General features: G+C 42.7%; 1 protein-coding gene across 1 annotated transcript in view; it reads left to right on the top strand.

The window, feature by feature from the left end:
- Positions 1–968: 968 nt before the first annotated feature.
- Positions 969–12,411, top strand: part of CACNA1C (calcium voltage-gated channel subunit alpha1 C) — a gene marked incomplete at its 5' end in the record, with an annotated part of 472,020 nt that continues 460,577 nt past the window's right edge. Inside the window, one exon of the mRNA XM_081209739.1 lies at positions 969–1,947. Coding sequence (XP_081065865.1) covers positions 1,899–1,947 — 49 coding nt within the window. The remainder of the gene's footprint in view (positions 1,948–12,411) is intronic.

Here is a 12,411-nt window from a genome sequence, read left to right as displayed (position 1 = left end):
CTTGTTTAACATGGCAGCCCTGCGAGAGCCCCAGATAAGGCGCGCCACACACGCGGTGCCTGCCTGCCTGCCTGGCTTCCCAGCGGGCTGGCCAGGAGCCATCAGCATCTCGGCTGCTTTGGGGAAGGTGGGGACGCCTAAAGAGAGCGGACTCCTACCCCAGCGACAGGCAGGAGGGAGGTGGAACGCTGGGTGGAGGGGAGGAACGTCCCCTCCATCTCTCCTTCCAACCCCAGGTTTTTATTATTATTATTTTCGGTGTGTCTACTGTGGATTTGGAAAATCTCGGCTCAGTTAATCCGTTTCAACATCTGTGCCTCCTCTCTCGCCTCTGCTAGCGCTCTCTCTCTATGTGTGTGTGTGTGTGTGTGTGTGTGTGTGTGTAGGTGTACACCAAGCTTCTCGGCAACAACTGATCAAATCCAACACACCAGCAACCCTTTTATTGCTATTGTGACGATTTATTGTTATTGGGTACGTGTGTTTGTGTGTGTGTGTGTGTGTGTGTGTGTGTGTGTGTGTGTTCAACTCCGCCCCTAAAAACAAAACAAAACAAAACAAAACACCGCTCTAATAAAGCTGCTACAGATTCTAGCAACATTATTTTGTCCCTTCTTTAACATGCAGATCACAGATAAATTTCAGCGCTGGAAAATTGCAGGCTTTTTTTTTTTAAAGAGAGAGCACAATATTGACAAATCACACGGAGGGGGTCGATGTGGTTGGTGTGTGTCAGGGTTGCTAGAGCGGAGAAGAGAGGCGACCTGCGTCGTTGGGGAACCTTCCAACCGTCTGTTACTTTTTTGAAAAAAACAAAACGTAAACCCCTATTTTACCTACCACGACCCCCCTCCCCACTCCCCCCCCCATGCAAGCCAGATTCAGCTTGCCTTCTTGACGTCATGTCTGTAGAAAAGGTTTCAGCAGCGGCAGCGGCAAAAACCCACCGCCAGGCGCAGTGAGCCGAGGGGAGGGGAGCGAGGGGCAGAGGGAGGCATGTTAAACTTTCAGATCAAGTCCTCCGGCTCCTAAAAAAAGCGAGGGGAGGTGCTTGCTGCTGCCGCCGCAGCCGCAGCTGGAACATCTGGAAGTGTTCATGGTGTCTGTCTGTCTGTCTAAAGGAGGAAGGAGGGGAGGGGGAGAGAAGCGGGAGCGAGTCTTCTGCTGAGGGAGGGGAGGGAGTGAGGGGCTGGGACTAGCGCTCTCTCTGCAGAAACAGCTCCCTGCCAACAGAGCGCGCGGAATTGGCTTCGAAGAGGAGAAGCAGCCGCCTTGGAACAGCTCTTCGAGGTCGCCTTTTTCTCTCAGTCCCGCTCGCTTCCCTCTCCTAGTTGGTGGATCTAAGCAAGAAAGACACTTGAACCCTCCTGAGATATTCTCTCTCCCCACCCACCCCCCGCTCCAGCACCCTTCTTGGATGCATATGGTGTCCCCCCCTCCCCTCCCCTCGGCTGTTTTCTCCCACCTTCCTTTCCCTTGCTGATCTTTTCTCCTCTCCCCCCACCGTCTCCTCTTTTTAAAACAAACAAACAATAAAGATCTAAAGGAGCCGCTTCTCCTTCTGCCGCTTCTCGACGGTGTGAGCAGCGGCCAGAGGTGCTGGGCTCAATTCTTTGGCAGGGTCCCGGATGTTCTCTGAGGATGCTTTGCAATTGCACTAAAGGAGGCAGTAGTAGAAAGGATCAGTTTTTGGGCTTTGATGCAATCATGGGAATCAGGTAATAACCGAACGGGGGAATTGTAATCGTCGCAGAAGCTCCGGTTTCTTCCGTGAACTGTTCACCCCATCTGCTGTTGCTATTTCTTTTCTTTTTTTCCTTTTGGATTTGGAGGAATTAAAACCCTGGACTCCTGCTTGGGTTGTTTTTTTGGGGGGTGCTCCTCGTTCCTCTACTTAAATGGTCAATGAAAACAAGAGGATGTACATCCCAGAAGAAAACCACCAAGGTAAGCTCTATCCTGAGACCCCACAGTCTTGTCTCCCCCCTCCCTCCGTCTCCCTCTCCTCCCCCCTCTCCCCCTTACTGCCCTTTCCTTCTTCTGAAGATGCTGGAGAAAGCAACGTGAAGAGCGGGAGGGGAAAGGGTGGTGGGAGATAGTCCTCCGCCGCCACCACGCAGATGGGACCGCGGGTGACATGAGGAGAGATCTGATGCAGTGATCTTGTCAAGGCTGGTGGTCGCGGGAAACAAAACAAGCCCACCAAGCAACCCCCCCACGCTTTTTCTCCCCCAGCCTTATCCTTGGCCAGCAATATTAAGCAAGGCAAAGTTGCTTTCTGGTGGTGGAAGAGTGTGTGGAGCTGGCAGGAGGGACGTCCAGGAGTTTGCAAGACCGAGGGTTGTTGCTTCAGATCTCGTCTTCGTTGCTTCTTCCAGGGCGGGCTAACCTTCCTCATAAAAAAAAAAAAACCTACCATGTTTTTGGAGGCATGGGGAAGTTGGGGTCATTTTCGGGGCCCCTCCCAATCCCCATTCCCTTCAGGATTTTGCAGCCCGATCCAGTGCATGTTTGCTCGGAAGTAACTTCCACTAAGTTCAACTCCAAAGGAAAGGGCTGTATGGTGGCCGTCTGCAGTCCTACGTACCCACTTACCCACAATTGAATGCAGTGGAGTTTACTTCCAAGTACGTCCGCATAGTCTTGCGCTCTTAGTAGAGGAAGTGGAACATTCTTAGGGATATCTGGGGTGGCAATGCCTCAACAGTTGGGAAGCAAAGCTCTCGATCTCTTTCCCACCTCATTAATTGGAACCTAATTGCAACGTCTCGAAATCCCTTGCCCAAGAGAGGGCCGCCTAGGCTGCCAACCAACCTATACCGAGTTACTTGTGAGTAAGCCCCATTGAACTCAATGAGACTTAAATATATGACTGCGCTGTTGGAGACTCTTTACCTCCTCCCTCTGCTATTCTCTGCCACCCATCACTCAGAGGACTGTGGCCTCCTTTTCATAGGTAGAAGGCAAATCCTGACGCCAGACAGACACAGGAGGGCTGCTGAATATGTGTGTTATGTACCTATTATATACCCCAAAAGAGGAGGATCTCCTGCTGTGGTGGTGATTGCTTTTTAAACATTGAAAATAGGAAACACCCTTCCTTTTCTGTACCTATCCGAGCCAAACATCCCTGGAGGTGTTTTTAAGAGCAGCTTGTGAGACCAGGAGCTAGATCAAATCAACAAGGGTGGTGGGGAGATAACTTTTTTCTTTTCTTTTAACTCTCAAAGTTATTATCGTTTCCTGGCAGTCCCCTCCAAAGGGGTTGTGATTTGGACCCTTCTGGTTAGCTTCTACTGGGTGGTTCCAACCCCACCCCTCTTGCTTAGATAGATGTACCAAAGAGACCCATCATCATGATTGTCTTAGTAGAGAGAAGTCTGCTGGCAGCTGTGTGTGTGTGCGCGCGTGCGTGCATATGCTTGTGCACATGCATGTCCCTAAGACCCTTGTTCTTTCCATCTTCTCTGCACTCCCTGATAAGGCAGGCTGCCCCTTACCTTTCCTCTTACCACCTGTCATTGCTCCTCTCATCTCACCCAGTAGCACCAGAGTGCTGAGATTCTTGGCACTGTGTGTCATAGGGTAGGAAGCAAGCAGTTATCTCCATGTGGAAATAGATCAATCCAGAGTATCTCCAATTTAGTTTTCTTTCAAGTATAGGGATCTCAAGGTACCAAAGATAGGAAAGGCAGTTGGAGTTGACAGCACTGAACCAATGGCTCAGATACTTATTCTTTCAAAGTGGGAAATATATGTGCTTGAACTCTTTCTTTGCTTAGCTCTAAAGGGATTTAGGCTGCAATCCTATATCCGCTTACTTGGGGCCCTCTTGATTCAACTTGCTGAGCTTACTTTTGAGTAGATTTATATGGGATTTCACTGTTAGTGGCAGAAGGGTGTCCAGGTGGGAGGGGGAGAGAGTTCAGGACACCTGCACCTTTTTATAATGGTGTTAAACAGGGAATCTCAGCAGGTGTGACATACCAGAAAGCTTTGGCTCCTACATTCCTTCTCCACATTTCTTAAAAGTGCACAAGCCCTAGCCCTTTTGACACCTGGGCCATCCTTAAGGAGAGAGTGAAATCTACGTATATAAAAGTGTGCATTTGATTGTGGCACACTTGTGTGTGTGTGTAGATTTTTAAAAAGTTCCAGTGGTCAAAATCTTGTAATACACCGACCTGAAAAGATTATATTTTTTTTGTCATCACCATACCATAACAAGTACCCCAAAAAGGTGAGAGGCTGGGTCCGTTGCATCTCGTGCCCTGTTTTGCTTTTGTCCTCTTAGCCATGTGCTTCTGTCACGCACTAGTATGTGTGTGCTTTGTGCTTTGCTGCTGACACCGCTACTGATAAGTGGACCAAAGCTCGGCCTCCATAGCAATATGCCAAATGCTATGGCAACCTGAATCCAGCTCCCTACTTACCAGCTGCAGTGATTATATAATATAGAGAGAGCAGGGTTGCCATCCTTCCTTTCTTGCTGCAGATTAATTTCTTGTTGCTCCCAGGCAAAAGGCAACACTTTTGCAGTAAAACTCCACATTTTGTGGCGGGAGGAACACTATAATAATTTGTGTTTATTTGACACCCCCCCAATAACATGACATGAGGGTTAAACCCGAAAATGATCACAAATAAAGAACCATCTGTAAACGTTTAATTTCTTGAAGGTCTTTTTGAAAACTTCCATCCTCACTAATCACCCTTTGCCTGATTTTAAACAATACAGTTATTCGTCACAGGTTTGCTACCTTTTTCCTCCCAAGGTCTCAGTCCTTAGGTTTTATAAGGATGGTCTCCATAGATTTTGTAGCCAAACTATGTATTGGTTTGCGGTGATGATGGCGAAGAACAAAATTTACAACACACTAATCCTGGGATAGAGTGGTATAATTAGAGCAAAAGTGTTGAAAGGAAAGGATTAGAAAGATTATTGTAGAGGGAGAATCTGGCTGCCCATCTTCGCATTGGAAGAGTCTAATTTCAGGGAACTAGAATTTCTCAGGTAACATTTCCCCAGCAGTTTCCAGCACAGAAATGAATTCTTAGCACACACGCACACACACATGATAACCTGTGTGATAACTTTGGGTAAGATGAATTGGAGTAGGCCTCACCTGTCCTTTATTGTTGTGCTCATACCAACCAACTAATTTACCTGACTTTCTGAACTGGAACTTAGGGAGTCAGCAAGCCACATGATAAGGCACTGGAAACTATATAATACAAACAGGAGAGTTTTATTGTTATCCATCCACACCACTTAGTTTCTTAATTATAAAAATATGTGTTCTTTTTACATTGTTCTTCTTATTTAATATTTTTTTCTTTCCTACACTTTACCATAGGGTCCCAGAATGGGTTACAACAATAAAATATACAATTATAAAACAAATAAAGTTGTGACCCTAAAACTTAACCCTATAGAATTCTCATTCTATAGCTTACAGACAGAAATGTTATTAATATTTGGATTTAGCAGGACCCAGTACAATTTCTATTCCTCATTTATTGCAGGGAAAAAGAGGAGTTCTCTGAGCTGTTACTAATATTTTTTTAAATAAAAATAATCCTTCTGCTTGTTTAATTGTCCCACCTAATTAAACAATATTTTCGGGGGGTGGGTTGGTGGAAATAATTACTTTTGACTGTTGAGCATATGTCTTTTTAGAATATATGTGTTTTTTGTGCTGGATGATTGAGGACGTACAAGAAAAAGCTTTTACAACTAGCTACATCATATTTAAAGTGCATGTGGGATTCAGAATCAACTCAGATAGGTATCTGTAAGGTATTTTATTGTGAACACTTTGCACTGGTAAAACTACAGAGTTGATTAATTAGGGAGGAGGGATCTTGATTTGCAATCCTCTATACACATTATGGAGTGCCTGGAGCTCAGCTGACCCATTTGAGTTACAAACTATAATTTCAGGTGTGCTTCAGAGCTTGTCACTACATGGTGCTGGCTATATTATGTTGACAGAGAAAGGGGCTGTTATCTGGGGAAACATGCTGGCCCAAGAGTTAAGCAATGAGCCTTTCAGTTATTTCACGACAGGATTATGAAGAGGGGCATGGTGATGGATGGTGCTGTGGGGATTCTACCTCTGCCAGAAGGTGGTGCTACAGGGCTAAGGAGTAAAAAACACAACCTAAGTAATTGCAAAGTTCAGAGCATATCTATATACCACTCTCCTGGGAATCCTGGGGACCGCAGTTCTGTGAGAGGCGATAGGTGCTAGGGATCTCCAAACAAATTATCAACAACCTCATCAAACTGTGTGCTCCAGAAATCTTTGGCCATCATGGGAAGCAATGACAGTTAAAAGTGATAGAAAGCTTGCATACATTTTCAGTGTAGATGTGTCCTGATTGTCAGGAGAGACTGCTTACTGATACTTGCCCATCCTATATTAATAAATGATCTACGCCAAAGGCAGGACTCTCTATTCTTCATAGACAAGATCCTCTAAACGATTTATGCAAAAACACCCGGAATGCTTTCTGTTCACTTTTGGTTTTTGCTTATGTTATGCCATTTCAGCAGATTCCTACTGGTTTCTTATGCTACCAGAACTAGGGCTTTTTGGGACGTATTCAAAACTAGGTCATCTTGTGGTCTCTCCCCCCTCCCACTTTTTATTGAAATTGTTCCTCATCAGTCTTCCCTGCGCCCCAGTCCCCAAATAACTTTCTTAACTATGTTACATAAAGGGATTTAGTCAGACACATCAGGTTACTCTCCCCCTTTGTCTTTGTAAACAAGTACCGGTAATATATTCCCAGCAGAGGAGAAGCCAGCATTTAAAGAGTGAAAGATTTTAGGCCTTAATTTCATATGTAAAAATTACCAGTGCATTTCCCCAAAGTTCATAATTTATGGTTGACTTTTGTTTCATCCTGTTACAACACAAGCTCACTAGAAATCCATCTACCCATTAATTCACTCTCGCTATTTCTTTCCTATGTTCAGCTCGACAATTTGACGTTGGACATTTTTACAAGCCAGTCTTAAAGTGTGCTTCACCAGCATAAAAATTGCTAGGGTGGAGCATAAGTACAGCTACATCATTCTTTTTTAAATTTTTTTATTCCAAGTAACCTTTTTACAGATCAGTTTCATTTGTTGAGACATTAGTGTTACATTAGGAAGAAAATGGGGAGAGAGGTAGAGGGGGGAAAGGCGAGTGGGGGTGGGGTGGCGATGTTTCTATTTTACTTAATATATGTGTGGGGTTTCGTGTCAGCATCGCTTGTGCAGGTTCTCTGCTATTTGCTTGTGAAGTACAGCTACATCATTCTGATTACATCGCATATTATGGCATAGCAGTATCCAAGCACCATTATGACATTGTTGCAGTATTAATCGCAGGCGTTTAGTGTTTGGGATGGAAGTGACTTCTCAGAAATTATGCTGATAATCTCTCATCTTAAATTGTGGTTTTTGTTTTGAATTGCTGTGATTAAAAATCATGCAGTGTGATATATATTCAAAATTAAATTTGTCCCCAAATTTAAGTATTTATTGGATTGAGGTTAGGGTTATCAAGTTAGATGATGTTTATGCATCTAATTGTGAGGACATATATTTTTAGTTTTGTAAATGCTGGGCTCATATGCCCACTGACCTCAGAGTAAACTCACTTGAACACAGTGGGCTTTACTTTTGAGTAAATATGTGTGTTTTGAATAAAGATTGTGTTGCACTTCTAAGTACCCTCAGGTGCAGCCATTTAAGAGGCCCCTCTCTGTCACTGGTTATAAGGAGGAATTAAAAGTAATAACAACAGGTGCTGCTTTTTGTTTTTGTTGCAATTAATCTTGAATATATATCCAAAAGCAACCCTTTGAATTTTGCTTGCTTGCTGAGTGTAGATGTGCTGGTGAACAAAATTACTGCAACACGTTATACGTGGGGCTGTCTCTGAAGACAGTTTGGAAACTGAGGCTGCTGCTGAATTCAGCGGCCAGGTTGCTCACTGGGGCAAGAGGGTTTGAGCATGTTACACCGATTCTGCCCTGACTGCACTGGCTGACAATTAGTTTCCAGGCCCAATTCAACGTACTGCTTTTGACCTATAACACCTTAAATGGCTCAGAACCGCAATACCTCAAGAATTGCCTCTTTTTATATGAACTGATTTGAACCCTGCAATCATCATTCTTGGCCCTTCTTTGTGTGCCTCCTCCATGAGCGGTCTGGAGGGTGGAGGTACGAGAGTGGGCCTTTTCTGCAGTGGCTCCTCATTTTTGGAATGTTCTCTCCAGGAAGGCTCGCCCGACACCTTCATTACATATCTTTAGACTCCAGGGGAGAAACATTCCTCTTCTCCCAAACCTTTGGCTTAATTAAACAATTGATGGTCTTTTAAAGTGTGTGTTCGCAGGGGAGTTATCATTTTTGTTTGTTTCTATGTTATGTATTTCTGCGTTTTTATATTGCAAACCACCCTGTGATCCTTGGTGAAGGGTGGTACATAAATTTAATAACAAACAAACAAACAAAAACAGTCTTTGCTATAATTCTATAGCCAATGATTACTTAGTCTTTACCCTCAAACTGTAACAGTAGCATTTGGGAGTTTAAAAATTAGAATGCATGACTCCCAGGAAGGTGATGGTGGGCAAACAGCTGATGGGCAGGGAAAGGACAAGAGGGGTTGTGTATAAATTATTGCTGTGATCTATGGTGCTGGAGAACCACAACAGAAAAGGGTTAATGGAGTCCCATCCTCTGCATCTGTACATCAGTTAAGGTGGTCGAGTGTCCTTCTTTACAGAGACCCATCCTGTGTATATGAAGGGCTGTCCACTCTGGTTTAAAGATAAAGAACCATAAGGAGGGAGAGCAGGAGGGGTGTTGAAGTTGCTCATCCACAGTTTGCCCCTTGAACAGCAAACTGAGCAGGCAGTTGCAGAGGTCACCTGTTCACAGTCTTGTTCCCTGCTATGGTGAGATGTATTCTGTTTCTATTTAAATAATAGCCATTTTTTTCTAAATGTACATGTAGACATATAAATTACCATGTGCAAAGTGTTATGCAAATCACTGTCGTCTTCTTTGGAAATGTATAGCTGGCTACCCTAGTGTCAAGTCGTCGTGTGCTATAAGATAACGTTTCCAGACCGCGGTTGTTTGGGGGTAGGATTCAAACACAAATTCAGGCTGCAGAATTATAGTTGCTTGGGAGATCTTGTGCAACAAATCCAGTTCCCCAAAAGATTGAACAATAAGGAAAGTGATGGGAAATGCACAGGAAAATGTACGATAATATAGCTTTGGTGCAACATCATTTAACCGGCACACAAATCAGAACAAGTGCTCATTTAATAGCCAATGTTGCCTCATCTCCCTGCAAACAAATCAGCATGAATGCTCAATAAATATGTTGTTTGGAAGCGCCCTTAGCTACTGTCATTGTATTTCTTTCTTTTTCTGTTTTTGCACAACAGAATGGAAAAGGCGAAATACAAAGATCAGTTGTGGGACAGGAGCATAAAGAAATGACAAATATGTTCCCCGACCCAAAGTGTCCTACATAAGAAGCAGCTTTATAACCATGCTGGAGTTATAAGTGAACTGCAGCTGTACTTCTCTGCTCATTTTGGTCCTTCTGAAATCATGGCTGAATAGTAACACTGATGCATGCATGTATTCAGGGGCATTCTGCACTCAACTCACCGTAAAAGGATTTTTTTTTTTTTAAAAAAAGATGGCAAGCTTCGAGATAGAAGTTTTATTTAGGTTAGACAACTGTCTAAGGGGCTCCTCTAATTGGTTCTAGCAGAGCTTTTCCTCTAGTGGCAACTCCGTTTAAACTCTTTAAGGTCGAATAAATTGCTCTGTAATGCTAAAAAAAAACAAAAACCCCACATATATACAGATGTTCCCAAAATGAGTAATCACCTTCTGTGCTCCCCCCCCCCCCCAAGTACCACAGGTTGTATTGAAGAATGGCTAATTGAAATATATTTTTATGGTTCAGGAACAGGGATATGTACTTGTCTTTAAAAGGGATCCAGCAGTATTGTTTCCTCCTTGTTTTCATTCCTCTCTTTGTCTATCTGAATTCAGATATTTCGATTGGGGTGGGGGCACTCACATAGTAAAGTCCTCCCAGGCTACAGCACTTCAAAATGTGGATGAAGGAATGCCCTATCTATCTATCATCTATCTATCTATCTATCATCTATCTATCTATCATCTATCTATCTATCATCTATCTATCTATCTATCTATCTATCTATCTATCTATCTATCTATCTATCTATCATCTATCTATCATCTATCTATCTTTTGTTGTTGTTGTTTAGTCATTTAGTCGTGTCCGACTCTTCGTGACCCCATGGACCAGAGCATGTCTATCTATCTATAATATGGACCAGATATAATATGGACCATGGACCAGAGCTATCTATCTATAATATTGGTCTTGGTCTGATGAGACTTTAACACCTACTAAGATGGTTTTTATAGTGTTGATTTTCATACTGCTGTTCTTTTGATTGTTGCTTAATTATTTTATTATGTTGATTGTTTCTTTATGAACCCCCCTTGAAATGCTTACTGAAGGGTGTAAAGCTACAAAATAAATAGTGCCCTTTATCAAACTCTCCTGCATTTTGAAAGCTAGCAGCTCGGAAAGTCTGTCTTTAGGCTTCTCCCTTATACTCTTGATTTCCATGTTCAGTTTTTTTACACTGAGCAGCATTTAAAAAAGAAAAACATTTCCCTGTCCCTGAACTCTGAAATGGTATATGTCCATTTTCATGATATTTGAACTAGCCCAGTACAGGAACTAACAACAGTTGAGGTTTGTTACACTTAAGTAACTGTTTGTGTGAATGTGACCATACGCAAAATGCAAACTAACTGGGGTTTCATTACTAAACCATACTTTAATTATTACATGTGTTGAATGTTGTGACAATTTCTTATTAACTTGCTGTAACAATATGACGGTTGAATTGACTATGAAATAAAGTGCATTAGGCTGAAACTCAAAACAGACTTACTAGTAAGAAGTAACCTCCCTTGAACACAGTGGGACATCTTTCTGAGTAAGCATGCCTAGGATTGTGCCAGTATTAAATTATTTGTCAGCAGGATGGAATCAATGAATGACCATTTAATTTAGGCATTGGGCTGAACCCAACTATGCTTTGCTCAGAATTGACCCACTGAAATTAATGAACTTAAGTTAGCCATGTCAATTAATTTCAATGGGTCTACTCTGAATCAAACTAACATTGGATACAACCCTTGGTTTATTACTATTATCATTGATTATTAGTATTATTCAAGACACTTATTCTAACCCTGTGTATTATTCTGACCATGTACTTTGGTTTAACTCAAGTTAATAATGACATTAAATCATTTAAAGGGTGCATTTTGCACAGGAGCTTCCCTCTTAGGGCAAATAGAAGTTTCAGGGTGCAATGTTTCTGTTGGAAAAACAGCTCAGGGGGGACGAATTAACTTCCTTTCCCCATGCTGTGGCCCTGATCCAGATAGGGGACCCTCGTGGCTGCTTTTTATTATTATTATTATAAAAAAGACATTTATAGGCAATCATGCATTTTACATATTGTTTGGTTTGGTCCACTTTATATCCTACAGCAACCCTGGACAATAAGTCAGTATTTTTATCCACATAATGCAGATTTGGGGGTCTGGGGTTGAGGCTCAGAAGTGTGGTTTGCAAATTTCACTGCAGATATGAGATTTGAACTAAGAGCGCTGCCTTTTAGCTGTTGTGCTGAAGTAAATTTCATCTGCAGGGAATGGGGTCAACTAAAAAATAATCACAACTTTCTCATACCCTAAAAGATTATAGGACAGAAGTGGCATCTAATATTTCAATCCAAGGCAAGGGAAAGACTAAGCAAAAAGGTTACAGTTCAAGGACTCAAACATAATGACAGGGAGCAGCCTATTTGCTCTTTTTTATATTTTGCTCTAGTCTAAATCCTGTCCACTATATTATATTGATTAGCTCTCATTTACTGGCATTTTTAAGTCTTCTGTCCCAAAGTTGCCCCACAAGGTGTGATGACCTGTCTTTCAATTTCAAATCCAGAAGTGAAAGAAGGTGCAGAGTGTGGGTACCAACCTTTTTGGGCCAGTGGGCACATTTGGAATTTTTTAAAAATGTCATGAGCACCAGTCACAAAATGGCTGCCATGGGAGTGTGCATAACACAAAATGGCTCCATTGGGCACGTGGCATAACACAGAATTTCTGCCTTATCTAAAAGGGCAGAAAAGTTGACATGGCCACAAAATGGTGTGAATATGTTCCCTTATCAGCCCCCCATCAATGTGGAAAAGGCATTCACTGCTGCATTGACTCACAGATAAAAGCTCTTTGCAGCTCTTGGGTGGGTGTCCAGTCTT

This window comes from Podarcis bocagei (assembly GCF_964188305.1).
Source record: "Podarcis bocagei genome assembly, chromosome: 10".
NCBI lineage: Eukaryota > Metazoa > Chordata > Lepidosauria > Squamata > Lacertidae > Podarcis > Podarcis bocagei.
This window is presented reverse-complemented; position numbering and strand designations above follow the sequence as displayed.